Raw genomic sequence first — 21846 nt, 5'->3', positions numbered from 1 at the left:
CCCAATGCCCACGTGAGCCTCCTTAGTCGCACCGAGCGTCCCTGTGTAGTAACATTCGAGCCACCACGTGTTGTCAGTAACACAATTAACGCCTAAACGGTAACTCACTCATTAGGCTGGCGCCACAACGGGGCGTGAACTGAAAAGACGGTGCCCTCCAGGATCAAAAACGTCCTGGTCATCGATAGGTGAAAATCTCTGACCATGCGGCCCACTTGAGAGCACTCTCTCTCCGGCGCACCAGTACGACACGCGTGGTGCGTAAAGAGCATAGCCCCTGGCCCGTCCAAATATAGCAGTACAGTCAGTCTCGCTACACTTGATATGCCGACCTTTAGCACGGAACATACTGTTCCTCGCGTGGACTTTCAGCGTGAAAGCCATGCACCTGCCTCTCTCTACTTTGCCTCTCTTCGAGCCATTTGCCCTGCTCCTGCTCAGGTAAACACTGGAATTGCCGCAACCTCCTTGATCGGCGCTTGCCGGCTTCGTGGCATCGTCTAACTCCGAGGCTCCATGAGCTCCCTGACAGTCACTTGACCCGAGCTTGCCTTGCGGCAAGTCGCCACTCATTTCCGGGTCCTCGACTGACCTGGCCAGGCACACACCGGGTGCGTTCGACCACTGCGCGGCGCTCTGCCCGGTCGGCCCAGCGGGCCCACCTCCGCTCTCTGCCTCGGATGAAAGGCTATTGCTATCAATAAGGCTACGAGGCCCTTCATGCCCTGTGACCGACACAGTGTGCGGTTGCGGCAACGCCAGACTTCCTTCTTTCACTCGCTCGCCGATCTGACGTCTGTCCTCACCGACCGCCCCCTGCTGAACGAAATGCTCTTTTTCGCAGCTCGCTTGAGACCGAGTTTTTGGAATTAGAGTGATTTCCAACAATCCTGAACTCGCGTCCGCGTCCCTGGTGTCATTTGGGGTAGAGCTAACCTGGGCGGCCGGATCCTCGGAGTGCGCGTTCACCGCCTCTAATACCGCGACGCTGCGTTCCGTCACGATACTTTCAACTGCGATTCTAGCTTCGCAGAAATCTGGCTCACTTTGTACTTTTGCCCGGCTGTTTTCTTGACCTGTGCTTGACAAGCGTAACGCTTTACCTTCCAGCACAGGTGGCCTCTCCTCTCGCGACTCGGAGTAGTTGTCCCTCGCTAGTTCACTAGCTCTCTTAGACTCCTTGAGCTCAGCGAGCTCCAGCGCTAGCTGCTGGCGCTTTGCTTCTAATTCCTCCAAGACGCACTTAACATCCTGAGGTTTCTCCTCGCACAGCGGCGCCCTTCCTCCATTCACTTTCGCAAGTTCAGCCTGAAAGTACGCTAAGCGCGCCTTCGCTAATTCCACTTGGTACCTCACATCAAGTGAGGGCAGGCTTGGATAGCTCTCCATACCGCCTTCCGTACCCCTCAGCTGTCCTATCGGCTCGAACACAGGGACGTGAACAATGCGACCAAGGAAACTCACGGTTTCGATGCGTCGATCCGCATTGCCAGCTCCTTGGCGTCGGGGTCCACCGCCACTTTCCCCGGACGCTGCGATGAGCTGTCGCACGCCGCTGGTCCGCCGCCGGTGATCGTCGAGTTCTAGACGCGCTGCGCTTCTTGACCGGACGCAGTCTCGCGTCGCTGGACTACTGCCGTGGTCCTTGCGTCCTTGCCGCCGTGTCTCCGCAGGTCCGTTCACGAACGCTGACCTGTCGCCTTGTCGTCACCTTTCTCCCTGCCTTTGTCTTCTTCCTGCGCCGTCTTCCGATGGCCGCAGGATCCTGTCGACTGCGCCAGTAAAGATCCACAGGTTCTTTCGTCTTCCTTATTGCACCAGCGGTGCCCCGCCAGAGACGGTTTGTTCCAACTGGAAGACTGAAGCTCTTCGCACCAGGGGTGCCCGTCAGAGACGGTCTTGTGTTCAATTGAGATGCAGGGGTAAGGCGAACACTTCAAATTTTATGTACAGTATTTACAATAGATACAAGTTAAGACACTAGACACATTAAGCAGCAAAAAGGACAAACCAAACAACAAAAAGGTGGATCTGGCTAATACTAGGGGAGACCCCTACTCGGCGTTGCCGAAGATGCGTTGCATCTCACCTTAGCCCAGAACCCCACTTCCAGCTCCGGGGCCCGGTTTTAAAGCCCTAAAGGCCCAGCCCACATTCGGTAACTTCCAATCATGTTGCACTATTATCATGATTGGCTCTTCAAGGGCATGACCAGCCCTCCAGCTGCCGTAAAGTAGAGCACTCTCTCCACCACAAAATAAAAACAAACACAAATAGACATCCGTGCCAGCACGTGTGCGAATCAGTACCGCGGGTGGGGGGACACCCGTATACCTGCCGGCGCGTTCGCGAGCGGCCGCGTTCCAAGAAAGGAGACGCTTCGCTTTGAGCACCCCCAGCCGCGTTCCGATGACCCCCGCGAACGCTACCGAACCCTTACACCGCACCTCCACCAAGATGTTACGGGGGAAAACTATTTACATTTATTTACAAGCGGTAGGGGAATAGTTCCTAGCGGCGAGCATCAGGAAGCACCAACGCCAGCAGGAAGCGCCAACCTCTTCTTCTTCGTGCGACCCTTTCACGCAGGAGGCCACTTCGACTTCCACTTCCTCTTCGTCGTAGCAATATAGAGGTGTCCTAGCTTTGCAGAACCTGACAGAACAACTGAGTCCTGGGAGACGCTGCTTCTCAAACAGGAAGAAAACGAACAACGTGAACTCATCCGTCACGCCCTGGCCGTTGCTGAGATCCAGGAGATCCCGGTCGACGGATCAGGGACAGGACATGGCAGGCCTCGGGTCCCCGTCAACCCTTCGACGGGTGCTAATAAATGTTGTTTCTCTCTCTTTCTGCACCGACAGTGCACTGGCACAGTAGAGAGGCAAACAAAAGAACACAATTTGTTCGAAGAACACTGCGACAGTCCGACGACCGAAGGATAACAAGGGGCCGCCCCGCAGGCTGGCGCGTGCGGCCTCGCTCGTCCGTGGCTGGGCGAGGGGTGCTGACCCGCGAGTCATGCGGCAGCGCTTCTACAAAGCTCAAACAGCGACGCGGGCTGACAGACAGTACTGCGCGTCCTTTCTAAGTAGAGCGCACCGCGTCTGCTCATTTCTTCGCGCTCAGGCGGGCTCGTCGTACACACATATCAGCCGTACTATTGCTCTCCCACCCTCTCGTAGGGCTCATATTGCGATATGTCAGACTTCTTCTCAAAATCAGACGCTCCGTGTGACCGTCTAAGAAAGCGTGCAGTACGAGAATGTCGCCTTGACAGTTGCGTCCTGCGCATAAGAGAGTTGATTCGTATCCTGTCCTGCACAGGCCATGTACGGCCAGGCCATCCCGCTGCTGCTGATGGGGTCCATGTCCCTCCTGCTGACGCTGCTCACGTTCCCGATGCCCGAGACCCTGGACCAGCGGCTGCCCGAGACTCTCGAGGACGGCGAAGCGTTCGTGTACGGCCAGAATACCTGCTGCTGCGCGCCGCAGCCTGAGCCCCAGACGCCGTCGCAGAGGCCCGCGGCCGGAAGGGCGCGCTCGCTGTCCGTCATCTCGGCCGCGTCGGCCGTCAGCGTCAGCCCTGACTGAAGTCGCGCGCACTTCGTGGGGACGGCTCCAGAGGCCGTGTTTTGTTAGCTTTGCTTTTATTTTATTTCATCGTAGGCTGCGGCACACGACGTCGCTGTGGGCGCGGCAGAAAGCGCTCATCGTGCCACTTACTTGCATACAGGCGCTCCAACCAGCGCCGGCTCCGTGCAACGGACCACGACGACGCGTGTCAGCCGCCCGCGGCGCTTTGTAGGCGCTAGCGCCTTTTCGGGAAAGACGGTACTGTGAAGTGTTTGCGCGACTAAATGACGAAGCACATTCCCTCTGACTCCGCAGCATTGCATGCAGTGGCGGCAGGGCCTGTATAAATGATAATGTGATCACCAGTAACCTGGTTCTTTGTCATGATTTACGCCTCGACCAAGTGAAACAAAGAGGAAACGAAATCTTATGCATTTTCGAGGCTAGAAATATGTTCAACCACTTTGGACAGAGAGCTCTGTGAGAAGCGATGTGTGGCCGCATATGCTTCCTGACCAGTACTGGAAAATGTCAGCTGCCGTTTTGCACAGAGCGCTTCCGTAGGGCTCAAGTTAAGGCTGGCGCTATCTTGCCTCAAGTGCAGTCATGGACAAAAGTTTACGGGATGTAGGTTTGCGGCAAAATGTTTACTTTGGGCCGTCACGAAAAGGTCAATGAAAAGCACTGAACCATGACGGAACATGCGTGCTCCATCCGCAAGAATTGATACCGACTTAGGCAATGCAGAAATAAATTCAGTAGGGCCTGATGTAGGGCTTATTGCTGATGCATTATACGTAAAGAAATTAGCTCGAAAAACGGAGACAAATGACAACAGACGAGAGAGATGAAACGAATGTTTATCGCGCTAATTTCTGTACAGAATATAAATTATTCGTGAATCCGCATCCAGAAAACTTTCGTCCATGATTTTACTACATCCCGCAGGCGACCGTCATTTCCTTCTTTATACTTGAGTGACCAGAAGGCGACAGCAGCTCCTGGTGCTTCAATTTTACCTCTTAACGAGGCGATAGGCACAAGAACCGGATTGTCCTAAAGCACAAAAAAGCACAGCTAAACCGTTTTAAGAACATGGCTGACATCGGCTGACGTTGGCGGCACCAAAGTTAGCGCTACACGGCTTTCTCTTCTGAAATAAAAAGGCACAAAAGTACTGTAGATTTCTACAAGGTGAAAACAGTAAGGTTACGGTGGCTATTTTTGCTCCAGCTCTGATATAAGGTGCTCGTTCAGGATAGCATAAGGAACAGCTACCAGTGTAAAGCAGAAGCATCAGGCCGCCAAAAATTTTTTTGACTCCCATACTGACGCTGTGTACGATTTGCTGGTTGCTTCATTCGAATTCTGTCCAAAGATGTTTTCTGGACATAGTTTTTTATATGCCATTCGATGCACAATTTACATACATATTTGTTTGAAAAATGGGACTCACTGGTCCAATATGTAGCAGGTTGAAGCCAAGGAAGGTTGAAGCCTTTACTACCAGCCGTTTCAGGAATGAAGATACGTTAAATGGAATTGAAATGAATCTGCTGTACAAAGTAGGTAGGTCTTCATTATTCAGCTCGCTGCAGTCTTCTGTGTGAAGAATGGAGCAGGTTTCACAAACACCTCCGGGCCTGGCAACGTAGTAAATAAGTTCAAGGAATGGAAGAAAGGAATATAATCGGCCCGCAGGCTTAACGAGAGCGGTATGTTTGAACTGGCATAGAAAAGAGTAGTTGCAATCGAATAGAAAGAATAAAACGCGCAACTTTTCCTCTTCCTTTTGATGACATGTTGGTGCTCTCATACCTTTGCTCATATGCCCCATTGTAACCCACACCCTACTTTCGTTTTTATGTTTTCGTTTCTCGCGGTGGAGACTGTGCACTGCTACTGAGCCGATTCAAAAGTAAGTACATTCCTTCGTGACTGGCTGCGATAGCATAGTGCGGCCCAAGTACTCGGACGCAAGGGTTTATTTGATCATTTTGTTGCAGTTATTTTTCGAACTGATGGCCACAATGACTAAGAAGACTTTTTCATAGCGGTGGCTTCTTCACAGCTCTCTCGGCAGCTTGAACTCTGGCCATTTGTGCCACAGAAAATCTCTTAAAAGCATCAAATGAAGAAAAGTTTAGTGATACATAGACTTGTCCCAATATTACAGCCTTACCTGCCTTAGCTTCGTCTGCCGGTTTCCGGCAGTCGTCAAAAGTCGTCCTGTCGCCATCCCGCCTCGTGTCCCGCTCTACCTTCATCGTCATTGTCGTGTGGAGCAAGCTTTCCTACGGCCAAGTGACAGCCCCGTGCTCCGTCTCGGAAAGCCAACTCCGGGTAGAGAGGCGAGCCGTAGAGGTCGCGAAAGTGTAGCGCGTATGACTACTTGACACCCAATCCCCCACTAGAGGCCTCTAGAGGCACTAGAGGCCTCTAACGATGGTCTTTAAGGTAATAAAGTGAAGTGAATCACGCGTGTACTTGCTCAGTAAAAATATTATATTTATATAACTTACAACTTATCTGTTCCTTACTCTGTTTTCATTCCTGTGTGCCCCGCCCCTTATGTAATACCCTCTAACGAGGGTCTTTAAGGTAATAAAGTGAAGTGAAGTGAAGAGGCTCTCAGGGCCGGCGAAATTGAAAGTTTCACCTCCACCCCCCAAAAAAATCCTGAAAGACAGGAATGTGCGGCTTCCTACGCGGCGACGCGGTAGCGGCGGCCGCTGGGATAAGAAATTGGCAGTGGCTTAGCTCGGCTAAGCCAGGAGATGCGTAGCAATAGCTAAGCAGACTTGTCGCCGTCCATACTGCCGCCTGAATTGTGGTTGCGGCGCACACGAGCTCTCCTTTTCAATCCTCCGACACGTTATCAGGCATTCGACACAGCTGGCGAAGCGAGCGGAGGCGAGCGCAACGACGAGGCAAGCGGTGTGACGTCATACCAAACGGCGGCGGCGGCTCCGCGGCGAGGCGCGCGGTGTGACGTCATGTCAGATGGCGCGGCGAGCGCGCGGCGTCTGCCAGCTGCGGCGGTTGCTAGGCAACGGTTTAAGATCGGTCTCTGCGCCTCCTCGGAGCAACGCCACAGAGAAATCGCAAGTTCGTGGCCAAATGTAGTTTTCGCTGCAAAACACCAGCGGGCGACGTGGCGCATCAGTCACATAGCGGGGAGAACATGGACGCAGCCGATGCCTAGAACGCCGTACGTATGCGGGAATGATGATAATTGGTAACGTTGACTGAAAGCCTCACGCTTAAGCGAACGGAGGAGGGAGAGTGTTAAAGATAAGAGGTGCCGTGGGGGTAATAACTATTTGTATGAATATTTCAGATGATAGAGCGGAGGTCTCCGGACTAATTAAGGTTCTGTCATGAGCACTGACATAGCACGAACGTCCCTATAGCGGCCGAGATTTGATTCCGCATCCTTATGCCCAGCAACCGAAGTCACTAATCACTGAGCCACAGCAGCGGCTCTGCGCAATGGAGGCCCGCCAAGAACGTGGAGCGGGCTTTCGAGGTGTCAAGATCCCCTCGATATCCGTACCGAACATTTATGGATCTCTTCGTTCAAAGCAATGGATATATATCGCACAACGTTCATTAAACTCACCAACACCGTCTCACAAACACTTCGCTTCATCAAACATATCACCTGCCGTCATAAAATGAAGAAGGTAGATGATCTCATACGCATCGTCCGAGCCTTCGTGATCAGCAGGATACCGCTGCTGCCTCCCGTATTTCCGCCTTTCACAGCCAGAAAGAAAGCAAAGTAGATGTGCTCATCCGCTCAAACTACCTATCAGCCCTAAGTCTCCATGCCAGAACGGCAACGGATCGTCTCCTCGCGTTGAGGCTGCACAACAAGTTAGATGACTAAGTCGAAGTGCGTCTGAGAGAAGAGTCCGGACGCCCTACGTACAGCCGGCCAAATCTTTCTGGCGTGCGTTGCCCCTTTTTCTGCGCTCCTGCGCTTTACGACGAAGCAAACTTGCGAGATGCTCAGTAGGAAGCACGTGCTTAGTGAGTCTGTGCTTAGATTTGATATTTTCACGATTTTGCTCCGTCATAAGCTGCAGCGGCACGGAAAACGCGGCATTCATGCACGTCAGCTAAATATTTAGCCGGCTGTACACCTCTACTAAGTATCACGTTCCTTCCGTGCTCCACATCACTTTCGAATCGGCTTTCACAGAAAAGCCTTCCCTACCCAGTTATATTCACAGCAGGCCAATACCCAAGAACATGCGTCTGAATCATCCCAATTCACCGGCGAGACGAGCGCGCCAGTTCTCTTCACTAACAATACCAGGATTGCGAACTTACCTCATACTTAGACGCCGCTGAACAGACTGAGCACACAGTTTTTTCTACGATAGCTGTATCGCGTACTGGCTCCCTTTTTGCGCCCGTGACGGTTCGTACTCGAACCCTGGAAGAGGCAGAAAAATGTGCGATTGCCATGGCAATAGCTTCCACATCACGTACTCCCATTTTCAATGCGAAATCATTATATCGTCACCGAAACCTGGCGTCGCCGTTGACCAGCAGCAGTGGTCCCAAAAGTCCCGGATGACATCACCACGGTAGAAAGGAAAAATAAAATTTCGTTCCAAGGTGAGGGCAATTGAATCCGGGACATTGAGAATGCGAGGAGAGCATGCAGCCTGTAAGCCAAAAGACCTTTTTTTTGTGCATTGTCTTTATTTCACAAAACAAAATACTAACTGGACAAACTGGAAAGGTGATTCGGTTTACCGACAATTGGTCTCACTATACGTAAATGATTCAAGTTGGTATCTGGATCCAGTGCACTTATCCACTCATGTACATACAGGTGGCCGTGTTTTCAAAACCTCTGTTTTTGGAAACGAACAGAATCACCAAAATACCGGCGAATATCTCTGACATGATCATGAGCGTGTCGAACAGCCAATAGCGTTTCGACATGCTATGTAAACCCGATAGCATTAGCATATTTTATTTATTTATTTATTTATTCATACTGTCAGCTGCTGCCAAGACAGGAGTTGAGATCCTTGAAATAAACAAGAACTAGATGCAGTATACGGGTATATCATACGGCCACTGTTGTTCAGTAAAGGCGCGGCCACACAGGCCGACGAGACCCCGATGCCGACGCGACGGCGACGATCGGCGGTCGCGTCGGCCAACCTGATCGTTCCCCGACTAGCCAGTCCCACTGCAGCGACGATGACGACAACGCTCCCAACGACCAAGCGTCATCCTAGTGTGACACCGTCACCGACCAAACATGGCGACGAGACCCGTCGGCCGACGTGTCTTGGGAAAATCGGTGGCCGAGCGAAAATATTCGCCGACCAAAAGCAAGTACCGAGCTCAGAGCGCGAAGTGCAATCATTGTTTAAACAAATAATGCACGCGCAGCAACATTCATCAAGCCATATGGCCATCGCCACTATCACGGACACTTCGCCCGTTTTTGAAATTCCTCTGCACGTGCGAACGACTTGACGAGTTGTGCTCTGCTCCATCGAGTGTTGTCATCGTGTCACGGTTGACGTCGTTCTCAACCGAAGAGGAAAATGTACTGATCGGACTCATTCAAGAAAGACGCTTGGTTTGGGACGTGCGGCACAAACACCATCATCGCTGCGATTTGAAAGAAGTCGCCTAGAGCGAAATAGTAGCCGCACCTGGCGACAAGTTTTTGCTTGTTTTTTTTCTGTGGTTTGTCAATTGCCTCGAGCAGCAGAAATGCTGCAACAGCCTTGCCCGCTGCTTGAAGATCACCCATTTCGCCGCCTCGCCGAGCCCGTGTCTTCGGCACAAGAGATCATGCGAGCCGCGCGCACGAAGCAGCAGCGTCGAGCTGTCAGGATAGGATGACGTCGGCGTGAGGTCGGCGCTGTTGTCGACAGAGTGTGACACACGGGTCGGCCGACGGCTGTAACCTCGCCGACGCAACAGTGATGCGCACGTCGGGAGATGATCGGCGCTCGGTCGGAGTCTGCGCAGTGCGACAGACGCGCCGACGGCCCGAAAATTGTTGCCGCCGACCGTCGCCAGACTGAAATCGGCCGATCGTCGGCCTAGTGTGACCGCGCCTTAAGTGGCTTGATCCCGCATTCCCGCATTCCCGCTTTCCGAAACGGTGGCCATTGAAGCTGCATGAAGTTTACCGGCATGCCAAAAAAGTTCGGTGTCTGCTGTATATTTCAATGCAAAAAGTCGCCTCTTTAGCGCTTTCGTTCTCAGTTTTTCTTCGTTGTTCTCGTGTAATGTCCGCTGTTGTATCGAGCGAATAAGCAACGCGAACGCGAGAAATCGAAGCATTGTTTGGAGAACCCTGCAACTTCAGAGAAACCGAAGAAAGCAGGCATGCAGGTCTCGGCCTGCGGCGGCAAAGGGGTACGTGCATAAAACATTACGTTCTTATCTGGTTCTTGCCTTCCGAGCGTAAAGGATCACTAATGGAATGACGATGAGGCTAACGTCATCCAATAACGAAATTTTCCTGTAGCAAAGAGGGCGAGGGATGGCGGAAACCCTGACACTCGTCCCTCGAAGAGCCGTTCGTTACAGTTGCTGCACCTTTATTTTCGAGTTGCAGGCGGTCAAAGCCCCGTCTCATATAGACGACGGGAGATGTTTATCGCTTTAAGGTGTCATTTACCTTCCAGATGTGCTTTTAACCTTACTGTGGTGTGGTTGTGGTGTAGACATTAAAGAGCACCGCTAGGCTTGTCGAATCTGTCGACCCGACGAGTGCTTGATGCCTGATTCGAACGCAATGAAAAGTGAGCCTTCCTATTAAATGTACGGCGTTAACCCAATCAAATTCGAAATGTCTTCTCAAGCTTCTTGAGCACTGAAAAAATGTGACGCCTGTGAATGCAGGGCATTGAACCCGCTCTCCATTTGTAAATCTGTATGGCAGTTGGTTACATACAACTACTGCAGCGTATATTACGTTCGAACTCCATACCGAGGGCAAAATACAAGACACGCGAGTTTTTGCATAAAATCAGCCGTGCTACCAGCCAATAAATGGGATGCCATATTCGTACCAACTTTCCTATTTTTCTGACTTAACGCAATAGCTATATTTGAGGCTAGCAGCAAACGATGAAGCTGCGGTGAGAGGCACGCATTAATCATAACAGCAGTCATCGCTGTTGCTTAGCAACGGAAATGAAGACAAATAAATTACACTTAATTTATTTACAGCCTTAGTCTGTGTAAGCGTGCGCTGCCAGGCGCGGTGTATTAGTTGCGACATATTCGCGACATAAAAGTTCAAAAACGAAGTGCATAACTACTGCTAAAAAGCAACTCATTTCCTCCATTCCGTACGATTCGAGTTAGCCATGGTTAGGTATTAAACATCAAATACAACAAGTGAAAACTTTCAACATTTCAAAGATTTCCTGCAAATATTAGCCGGACGTATCGGCGGCAAGCTCATTTTCTCTTTCGGTCTTATGTTCAAAAGGGCCCCTTGACGGGCTCGCCGACCGCTGCATAGCCCTTGACTTGAGTGGGCGGTGACAACGGTCGCCGAGGGCCCATGGTACCAGCCCGGGGCGTCGTGACCGGTACGATCCGGTAGTAAAGCTGTGCGAAGCCCGCCTCGCACAGCTGCTCGCGGTACAGCTGCCGGTACTTGGCCTCGGACGGACCCCAGTCCTCCTCGGGTGACGAGGCCCGCCGCCAGCTGAATCCGCACTGCGCCAGCCTGACCACCGCGATGATAAGGAGCGGCGCCAGTCCGACGGCCGCGAGCGCCCAGCCGTACAGGTCAGCCCACAGCGGCAGCAAGTACTCGCCCACATTGCTGCGTGGGAAGCTGTACAGCGAGTACGTGAGGAAGCTGCCTAGCACCACCGGCGCGCAGTACTTGAATGCGACGTAGATGAAGTAGCTGGGGCAGGCGCCGGTCATGAAGGTGACGTCGAAGCAGAATCTGTCCATGCCGTAAACCCACGCCACAATGAGCGCCTCTCCCAAGCAGGTGAAGAGCACGATTAGGGCTCCCAAGTAGTTGTCCAGGATCGTGAGTATGTAAAGCCCGGCCTGCGGGTAACGACCGCGCAAGTCATGACAGCACTTGAAGATGTCAATAACGTAAGGCTTTACCGGGGCGCGTGTTCGCCAAATGCAGCCGGTACAGCCAGCGATGACAGCGCCGCCCACCGGCAGGTAGCAACCACATTAAGGCTGGTTATAAATATTCATTCAGAACGACGGCTTGACATCGCCGCTATGGCGCAGTGGATTAGAGGCACGTGTTGCGTATGGAAGCTACCGGGGCGAAGAAGCCATTTACTCCATCCCACCTCATCAGAGGACTCATACGAGTGCCATACAAGTTAGCAAACTAAAGCCGTGTTTGAATTTAGTGACTGAAGTACCCTTAAGGCCTATGCGGGCATTCCATTGAGGGCGGGAACAACAGTGAACAAATAAGCACAAAATTGCGCTTCGTGCAAATGTCGTAGCTCTAAACACATATCGCAAAGCACATAAAGCACCAAAAAATACGAAGACAGGTAGCAGCAAAGATTCATACTAATTCGAAGGCATCGTTTTCTCAAGAAAAAAAATTTAAAAAAAATGGAATGGTCAAGACCATCTAGAGGTAACGCCTCCGACAACGCATCGAGGTCTTCCCCTTTGCTGGTTGGTTTTCTTCCTAGAAGTAACGTTTCCTTTGTTGCAAACGTTGAGCCTGCGAACCTGTAGCCATCACTGAGGCCTTTGCCCGCCGCTCTCTGCTGCAGACGAGCCTGAGCATCGACGCGTCTTTATTCGATGATTACGTCACCATTTCAAATGCTAGCCCAAAGAGTTTACAAGCTTTACCTGCAAAACTTACACATTGGGCCTCCTCATACTAGCCGTATTCTAAAATCTCTTCAGTTGCCCTTTATTAATCGCATCTAAGTAAGAGTTCCAATAAAGGTATAACTTATGTGAAAGCTCATTGTTATAAAACTTTTCTTTCCCGGTTTCAATTTCAAGTACAAACAAGTCTTCAAAATAGAAATTCAGACTTCAGTATAGTCTGATGCATCTCAAGCGCGCAATGAATCTTCATTCATATTCAATACAATCACAAACTATTCTTCCAGGACACAAATGGTTCGTTAATAAAGGACTTTCTTTTGACTGTCTAACGTAACTGAAAACTCACTGTTATAAAACTTGCCTTTCCCGGTTACAATTTCAAGCACTAACATGTCTTCAAGATAGCAATTCGGACTTCACTATAGTCTTATGCAACTCAAGTGCACAATAAAGCTTCATTCACATTCTTTACAATCACGCTGTTCTTCCAGGACAAAGAAGGTTCGTTAATAAAGGACTTCCTTTTACCGTGACAAAAAGCTAATCACAAGATGAAACTCATAAAGGCGTATTCTCTGCCATCAGGTGTCTCCCTGCTAACTCGGCACCCGTCCTCGATGGCATATGCCCAGAACTACTCAAATTAGCGAAGCAAGGAAGTATTTAAGTAGTTTCCTCCTAAAGTAGCAAAAATCATGAAATGCCCCCACACGTATGCAGCGGGTATTTCCTCTAGAAAGTTTTTTGTATTCTTTCCTGACCAAGAAGCAAAGGACAGCTTAAGGACCGATATAGAAATAAACTCTGCTCTTTATATTGCTGAGCATCATTATTTTTCTGTCTTGACGGCTGCTAGTAGAGCCATCGAACGTTGTTTACAAAAAGTCATCGAACGGTTTTCAAATAAATTATGCCCCAGCCTCCTCTCTCCATCTGCCTTTCTCTGTTCGAAGTGATCAGTTCGTGTCCCTAATATCGAGGGTGTTTCACCTATGACTTTTGATAATTTTTAAGTATAGGCTTTTTAAGGTATTCGAGCGCTTTCTTGCATAGCATTATCAGTGGTGTAGTACATCATAATGCCGATAAGACATGCTAATTCGCAGCCTGATTAACTAATATTTAATAGTTAACTTCTAACTATTACTGTCAGGGTCGTCAATTATTGAGTCTTGTAGCCCACTGCAATCAGCATCCATATCAGCTTTTAGAACTTATAAAACGTGGCTACCCTTTGCTCTGTGCCCCAACAAAATTTGGCTATCTCGACGAGTTACCTGCTCCGGAGAAGTCGCTTTGACGGCAAGCTTCTTGAAAGCGTATGCATATTGCCGCAATCTAGGTGAAATTTGTTGGGCCATAGAGCCGAGGGTAATTGCGTTTTAGAAATTCTGAAAACTTATATGGATGTTACTTACGGTGGGCTACACGCCTCTCAGTAATTAAGGACTCGAACAGTAATAGTTAAAAAGTTAACTATTCTATATTAATTAACCATCCTGCTAGTTACCACGTCTCAGGTGTACTGCGATGTACTACACTGCTGGCAACGCTATGCCACAAAAAAACGCTGTTTTAACTTCAAAAGGCTATTTTTTAAAATTGTGTACGGTATTAGGTGAAGCACCCTGCATTAACGGCACATTAGCATTTTAAGTGATCACCAACAGCGAAGAAAAGCAGGGGCTACCTGTGTCGTGAGAGCCAGGCCTATGAGGAAGCAGAATGAGCAGTACATGAAGGCGGCCATGGTACGCCGCCTCGCAAAGAAGGGGAACAGCTCCTGGATGGAATTGGTGAGAAACTCGCAGTTCCCCATCTGCGAGTCGATTCCCAGGAAGAAGAGCATGGCGAAAAACAGCACTGCCCACAGGTTGGGAAAGGGAATCAGGGACAGCGCCTCGGGGTAGGTGACGAAGGCCAGCCCCGGTCCCGCAGTGATCACGTCGGTGATGGGCAGCTCCAGCGTGTGCGCCATGTTGCCCAGCACCGAGAACACCACCAGGGATGCGAACGTGCTCGTCAGGAAGTCGACCAAGCAGATGAACCTGACGCTGGCGCCGATGTCGGCCCTGAACGGCTGGTAGCCGCCGTACACGAGCAGACCGCCGGTGCCGATGCTCAGCGAATAGAAAACCTGCTCGGTGGCTGCGCGCCAGACGTCCGGGTTGTAAAGGGTGTTCCAGCGCGGCATGAGCAGGTACTCTAGGCCGATACTCGCTCCTGGTAGTGTGAGGCCCCGTATGAGCAAGACGCTGAGGATTACATACGGGGCGGTCGCGGTCACCAGGACAACCTTGCCTGCCACCTGCAAGGATGAAAGGGAGCCGATGGGGTTTTTTTTTTCAATACCCTGCCGTCTCGGAGCATGGCATTACTTTATTGTCAGAAGGGTTACGTTGTCTTGAGTGGAGCAGGTAATTCCAGATGATACGCGACCATGCATGCATATTACGTGTACTGTGCAATGTCAGTGCACGTTAAAGAACCCCAGGTGGTCGAAATTTCCGGAGACCTCCACTACGGCGTCCCTCATAGTCTGAGTCGCTTTGGGGCGTTAAACCTCAATAAACCAAACCAATCGAAGCAAGCATATTACACTGCGCTCATGAGCGCGTTGTATTTAACAGACCGCGACTGAGAGCCGCGGTTATTGTGACAATAAGACCGACGTACGAACGTGTTGCTATGACCAGTACCGATTTGCTTACTTAATAGCGTGAGCTGTGTCTCGCTTTGCCTGGCTTGCTAAAAGCCGTCGCCACGTCCGCAATAAGCAGTCTGCTTCGTCAGCTGTCGGTGCTCCGGCGAAGAAAGAAAGCTATGGATAACTGCGCATGCTGGTGCGCGTCCAACTACACTGCTCTTGCTTGTCTCCTCGGTGAACATGATAGCGCGGCAACCAGTGACAGAAAGTTCCAGAAAGTTATAGCATATGATTCATGTGTTAACATTACTGTCCATCGTGCTGTCGGTTAGCACTGCGAAATGCCAGAAGACGTTTTTGCACAGCATCTTGCCTTTATCAAATTACTGCAAGGAACAAAAGGAAAATTTGACCATCACAGTTCCCACTTGGAGTTATTGATCAATTCGCTCTCGCCCTACCATAAACTTGCCGTCCCGGTTAGCTCAATCGGTACAGCGACTGCTCCGGAGAAGCGGTGATCCCGGGTTTGAACCCCGGCCCAGGACGAATTTTTCTTCAACTACGAAGTTTCTGAGAATGCTGTATAGCTTTCCTTTGTAGTCGTATGGTGTATGCGTGCGCTATAGGGTGGATGTCAATGAGTAATTGCGCCCTTATTACAAATCTACTTCACCTTGGGGGATTCCCCTAAAACATGCTGAAAAAAAGGACCACGAAAAAAGATATGTTGCTACAAAAAAAAAACGGATCGGTTGTTTCGTAACCCCCTCCAGAGCTTAATGAAAATGCACGCGACCCTAAAGTGAGTACTAAAAATGTTGTGTCACTAATCTTAGCTAATTAAATAACTAAGCGGAATTTCAAAAATAATCTTAGGAGGGCCACATGACGGGAAACAATATACATTCGGTTTCAGCAAGCTCTCGGACGCCACTTTTATTTAATCCTTGGTTCGAGTTACGTGAAACACCCCTTATAATTATTCATAAGAACGTTCACTGCATTACTAGCATTTTTTTCTTAAAGAAGAAAACTATGAAGAAAGAGGTAACTGTTGAAGAACTGCTGTCATTCCTATGACAATGTACACGACATAGAATTAGGCTTAAAGCAGAGAAGACACTATTTCGGACTACGTTCCAGCTTTGCATTGACCCGTACGACCTAAGCGAACTCTAATCATCCCGTGGAATTCGTCAGCGTTCAATAAAAATTTTGTAATGAATTTTTTTACCCATTACATCTTCTTTTTCGAATTCAGTTGCCAGAAGATCGTTGTGACGTTACACGTTATACAACGTCACAACAGCATTGGTAGTCGTCGTTGTGTAATACGCACGGTTACATTCTTGTCACAGCAAATTACGCATCACTCCGGGCTTTTGCTTCCCAGTAACTTAGACTCCTGAGATGTTCGCATCTTTCGCCTTCTGTAATATATCTTTTTTCCATGATACAGAATACAGGCGAACAAACCTCTCCGAAACAGGAAATAAAAAATATAAATAATCGGAAATGCCAGAAAACCTCTCTTTCCGCTCAAAATCATCTCACACACTACTCTGGGGGCCTCGGCCTGGCCACTCGTTTAGAGGAGGCACATAGTAGACTAATGACGCTGTTGGACTCTTTCATAAAACCATTTCACCTTTATGACATTTTACGTAAGCTGGCGTATATAAGTAGTACCCTACTCCTCTACTCTAATTCTACAACTTAAAGGTAAGTATCATACCTGCGTCTAATGTTAGAGCATTTGGACTGCCGCCAACCACGTTTCCTAAGCCTTACCTCCTTCACATCTTCAATCGCCTAACTAACCAGCGCTCACGCTTTCCACAACCTCTCCGATCCAGTCGGAGGCCCAGCCGGCGTAAAAAAACTCACCTTTATTCCCTTAAATATGATGAGGAACACGACGGTCCAGCAGATGGCGTAGCAGATGGCGAGGTCTGGTTGCACGAAGCCGACCTGCTGGAAAGACGAAGACACATTCAGCACCACCCGGTTATAGAACACGTCCACAGACGAGGCATTGCCGTCCGTGCAGCCCGCAAACCGGCTGATGTACTCGCTCTGCGAAAGAAGCACGCTTCGGCCGCCGTAGGTGACCACGACGGGCGCCTCGTCCGTGGTGTCGTTGATGCCGGCGAGGACGAGGCTCTTGCGGATGTTGCCGCACACGTGGCTGAGTCGTCGCCGTGCGAAGCAGCCATCCAGGGGAACGCCCCACCAGTCGAAGCAGTCGGTCCAGGGCAGCGGCCTCTTGAACGAGTGGTAGAAGTACAGCACAGCGTACGTGATGATCATCTGGTAGTAGATGGTGGTCACGAAGGCTCCCCACATCATCCCGAATGCGTTTCCCTGCGGCGTTCGCTGCATGTTAGTTGAAGTTGGCCCTTATACTTTTTAAGCGATAGTCTACTGTAGACGCCGATTATGAAAATTTTGGTAATATTCTGAAGGATCTCGCCACATGGTGGCCATAATGAGGGCAGAACTCGTAGTTTAGGGAGGAACTTGTATTTAAAATTGGCGAACAAAGTCCGAGCCGACAAGGTCGTAGCGCCATGCAATGTACTCTTGTAGCGGCTAACATGGTGGGAGGAGGAGGAGGAGGTAAAAGAGGAAAGGCAGGGAGGTTAACCGAAAGAATAATTGGTTTGCTACCCTACGAGGGGAAGGGGGTGAATAGATGAAAAAATGAAAGAGAAAAGACAGTATGAGAAAATTGAAGTAACTATGAAAAGTCAGCGTTCGTTGAAGTCACAGCCTATTGTGTAGTCTAGAAGTTCGCAAAAAGAGGAGCAGTGCCTTGGAGGCCTTCACCGCCGACGATCGGCGCGGCCAGTGGCCGAGAACCTTCATTTCCGTCAGCGGGGGTAGGTCTAGACGACTAACATGGTAGACGCCTGGAGTAATTATAGTGCATTTTAAGCGCTGACATCGGCAGCGCTACTATAAGCAAAATCGGTTGCTGGCGTCTGATAGATTTCACCTGTATTATTCTATACATAGCGATTTTAAACAACCTTACTGCTCTATTCTATACTTTAATTAAAACCTATGTATCTGGTAAATGTCGTGCTCATAATAGCCATTTCACGCTGCCTAGGCGCCGCGGCAGTCATCATGTGCATAAAGTTTCCCAGAGCCACTTAAGTCTCGCTTTCTTGGGCATAAATTTTAATCAGACTGATGTCAAATATTTTAAGATAGTGTCGTGAACATATTGTACAAAATGGTCCACTCTTGGAATGCATAGAAAAATCTTGCTTGTTATATTTGTCCAGCACTGTCCAGCAGTGAATTGGGTGCGCTTTGACAATAAATAACAAAAAGCTACGAGCGTCCTTGGGTGTGCTATCTACAGACGTAATCATTTTTGCTGTACAATGTTGCGATAAACGAGAAAAAGTGAGTTCACAACGAGCTTTACGCTGAAAAATGGGTTTGTCGAGATTTTTTAGTTATGATGCTAACTAGGCCTTTCTCGTTTCCAATGTAAAGACAAGTTCCATCTATCATGAGAGAAAGAACCAAATGGACAAACGTTTCGTTTAATTTGTTCTCCTGTTATCCGAGCCGTAGCCGGTATTCGTGTGTACCAGAATGGACCTTTTGATTGTCGAAGAAAAATTTGCTAGATAAACACCAGCAGACTACCCTTTTAGCCACTCCCCCCTAACACTCGCCTTTGATATCATTTTTGTCCTGGCCAAACGAGACGGATCCGCCTACTTGCGCGATTAGGTTACCTGAATCCAGGCAATGGATAGCGTCATTGCATAGAGCACACGCGTTGAGATATCGCTTATGAGCGCTGTACGGAGAATTACGCACTGGGTAATTTCACAATTTTAGTACCGAGTTTGCTCGCGAAACAGCGATCAGGAAGCCTTAGGAGCATCGCAAAAGTGCCCGTCGCATGTTTTGCTTGCAGAAAATCCTCGAATTCTCAATTGTTGTATTGTTTTAACGGCCCTTGAGGTACCGAACAAAAGACTAATGGTGCTTATTACGAGAGTAGGTGTATATGCTTTCAGCGTAACCCGAAAGCGAGAGAGGAGGCTAGGCCTTGCGTCTCTTTATATGCAGTTCCGTAGATGTTCCAGTCTAAGGGGCCATGCTTGCTCGACAATAACTTGAGATTCGACTAAGCCCAGCCGAACATGACACCTTGCGCCCCCTTTTTCTGTGGACAGAGTGACACATGCTATGCGCTTAGTCCCACGAATACCTATTTGGAGACTGGCGCATGCACTGCAGATACTGTCGCACTTCTTGAGGGTTCCAAGTTTGTGCCGGCTGTGCTGCTGCTACAGTTTGCAGTTGAGGCTTCCCTTTCTGCTAATGGAAGTGGGAGCAGCTGATTCAGCCAGCCACTTGGCGAACTCCTAATTGGTTTCGGTTGAAGATACAAAAGAGCAGCTGATTGCGCTGCCTTCGCCACCTGAAAGATGCCCATGGTGTGGTGGCATCCACGCTGCAGGAAACAGATCCGGTCCGTCTTGCTATAACACTTTGGACCCAACCTGGCGAGCCTCGGTAATTGTGAAAGAGAACACGGTCACCAGCACCTAACGTACGGGCATGATTCGATCGTCGATCGAGCCATCTGCTTGAGCTATTCTTGCAGAACCCTTCCTTCCATCGTGAGCTTGACCACATCCAGCCCATTCGTCAGACTTTTGCCAAAAGCAAGCAATTAGCTGTCCTTTTAGCAGTACAGACTTCAGTGACTTTTGAAAACGTCGTGCTAGGCCATTCCATACGTTGTTCCAGAGAAATTCGGCGGCTTTTTACATGTTTTTCGATGTCAACATCGATCACTGGCCACCGCACTTACCTCCGTGCAATTTCCTTGCTCCTCTCAATTCCTGGGTGCACCCCATATAGACTAACGCTTTCAATAAGAGGTTATGCTACCGTTCAGGAACAACAACATGTATTCCATACAATAAGCAGTCCTGGTGTGCCGTTACATCCGTCTTTCTGTCGGAAAAGGTTTCTATCGCCCACCAGGGATGGACGGCCAGCCGTTTCAGCCCCTCACAGAGTTTTTAAGTATTAAGTAAAGAGAAAGCTGGCTTCACCGTCCATCCGAGTTTCTTAAAGAGCACTTCATTCACTGCAGGAATGCCGGGAAGAGAAGTTTTCTTACTTGGCTGGGCTAGTGTTACTCCTACGACTGCAGAAGTATACATTTTCGAAAAAAAAAAACTAATGGCATGAAAACGTTTTTTTTACAATCAAAATGACCTATAACGGAATCTGCTTAATCTAAATTTCTATTAATGTGCAGAAAAGCAGATGGGTGTAAAAGAGCATCGGAATTGTGATCGTTGAGACGGCTGTCTCTGCGTTGCCGAATATAGCTAACCATCAAAGCGAATTTCTTGCGTTTATAAGGCACAGTTTAAGAGCAAATATTTTTCACAAGCACTGTTAACGCTGAAAATAGTACACTTTTCGCGAATTCGTTTTGGTAGTTTAAAAAATAAAAACGTTTCCTTGCTGCCGTCTGGTACTGCGGGTTTGCGGTTCTTTAGTTCGTGCCATGATAAACCCGAACCTTGACCCCTCTACGACAGTTGTTTGCGCGCACTACACGCCGACTCTCAACCTGTCAAAGAAAAACATGAGCATTGAAACGGAAACCCGTCCTACCACAAGTAAGGTGACTTTCATGGTGGGAATTGCAATATGCGGCTATTTCTATTAAACAATTGCAGGAGTTGATGTCGTTTCTGCTTGCAATGCACGGCCACCGCCAGACTTCGAAATCAAGAAAATGCAATACTTGACGATTACGTGTCGCTTGTCGATGTACTTTCCCTCTACTTCTCAATTTTTGGATTCTGTTCCAGTGAGTGTAAGTATTCTGCCGTGCAGTACCTCCGAAAATATCCTGTCCCTAGAGCGCCAGACTAAAAAAAAAAGTGCCTGCAGCCTTCTAATTACTATTTTTCGTCTCTTCGTTCACGCCTATCAATACATGCGCAGCCTACCAAGATCTCAAGATCCCTGTGCCCACGTCTTACTAAGGGCCGAAGATAAAAGCGATGGTCACCTGGAACATGGGCGAAATGCGGAAGGCACCCAGTGGACCATGGCTGCAGAACTGTCCCATCAGGAGCTCGACGTAGTAGATGGGGCGACCAATGACGACGTTTATGACGATGTAGGGCAGCAGGAAGGCGGAGCCACCGTTCTTGTACGCCACGTACGGGAACCTCCAGAGGTTTCCGAGGCCCACGGAGTAACCGATGCAGGAGCAGATGAACTCCAGGCGGCTGGCAAACTTATCATTGTCGGCGCTCATGGCGATGGTGTCTTGGGAAACTCTACGTTGATAAGATGCAGGCGTCCCTGTACGAACGACGCGGAGAGACTGAGGACGTTGCTCGGCCGCACTAATGGCGCCTGGCTAGACTCGTGGCTGGTGCAGGACCGCGCTTAGTATTCTTCTTCTTCTTCTTCATCCTCTTTATAATGGCACATACCCACGTGGGGGGATTGGCCAAGGTATAGTGGTATAAATAAGGAAATTTTCATAGGATTACGACAAAATATCGGAGCCAAACGTGAATTTCGAAACATGTATTCATGAAAAACGACAGGAGAATATTTGAAGTGAAATAACAAAGAACATTTTGGCGAAAAAAAAGAAAACTCGAAGACCTTTAAAGGAGTTAGAAATCAACCTACCAGTTGCAATTATGTAATCATGAAGATTCCCACAAATTGAACCCAATGCAAATCCTTTGGCGCTC

The 21846-nt window shown here is 49.3% G+C and overlaps 2 protein-coding genes across 2 annotated transcripts in view; one reads left to right on the top strand and one right to left on the bottom strand.

Moving 5' to 3' along the window:
• Positions 1–5375, top strand: part of LOC149339859 (solute carrier family 22 member 7-like) — a 49728-nt gene extending 44353 nt beyond the window's left edge. The window contains exon 10 of the mRNA XM_089548513.1: positions 3328–5375. Within this exon, the coding sequence (XP_089404639.1) occupies positions 3328–3594 (267 nt within the window). The 3' untranslated portion in view covers positions 3595–5375. The remainder of the gene's footprint in view (positions 1–3327) is intronic.
• A 5652-nt stretch (positions 5376–11027) lies between these two features.
• LOC149339858 (sodium-dependent proline transporter-like) lies at positions 11028–21395 on the bottom strand. The gene is made up of 4 exons (XM_089550588.1): positions 21144–21395; positions 16958–17434; positions 14111–14728; positions 11028–11646 (listed from the first exon to the last, which is right to left on the bottom strand). The coding sequence occupies exons 1-4, from the start codon at positions 21393–21395 to the stop codon at positions 11059–11061; spliced, it is 1935 nt and encodes a 644-aa protein (XP_089406714.1). The 3' UTR covers positions 11028–11058.
• Between the last annotated feature and the right edge of the window lie 451 nt (positions 21396–21846).

Source organism: Amblyomma mixtum, chromosome 6 (genome assembly GCF_055824585.1).
Source record: "Amblyomma mixtum isolate Tamu chromosome 6, ASM5582458v1, whole genome shotgun sequence".
Classification (NCBI taxonomy): domain Eukaryota; kingdom Metazoa; phylum Arthropoda; class Arachnida; order Ixodida; family Ixodidae; genus Amblyomma; species Amblyomma mixtum.
Note: the sequence above shows the minus strand (reverse complement) of the source record. Positions and strands in the feature narration are given on the sequence as shown.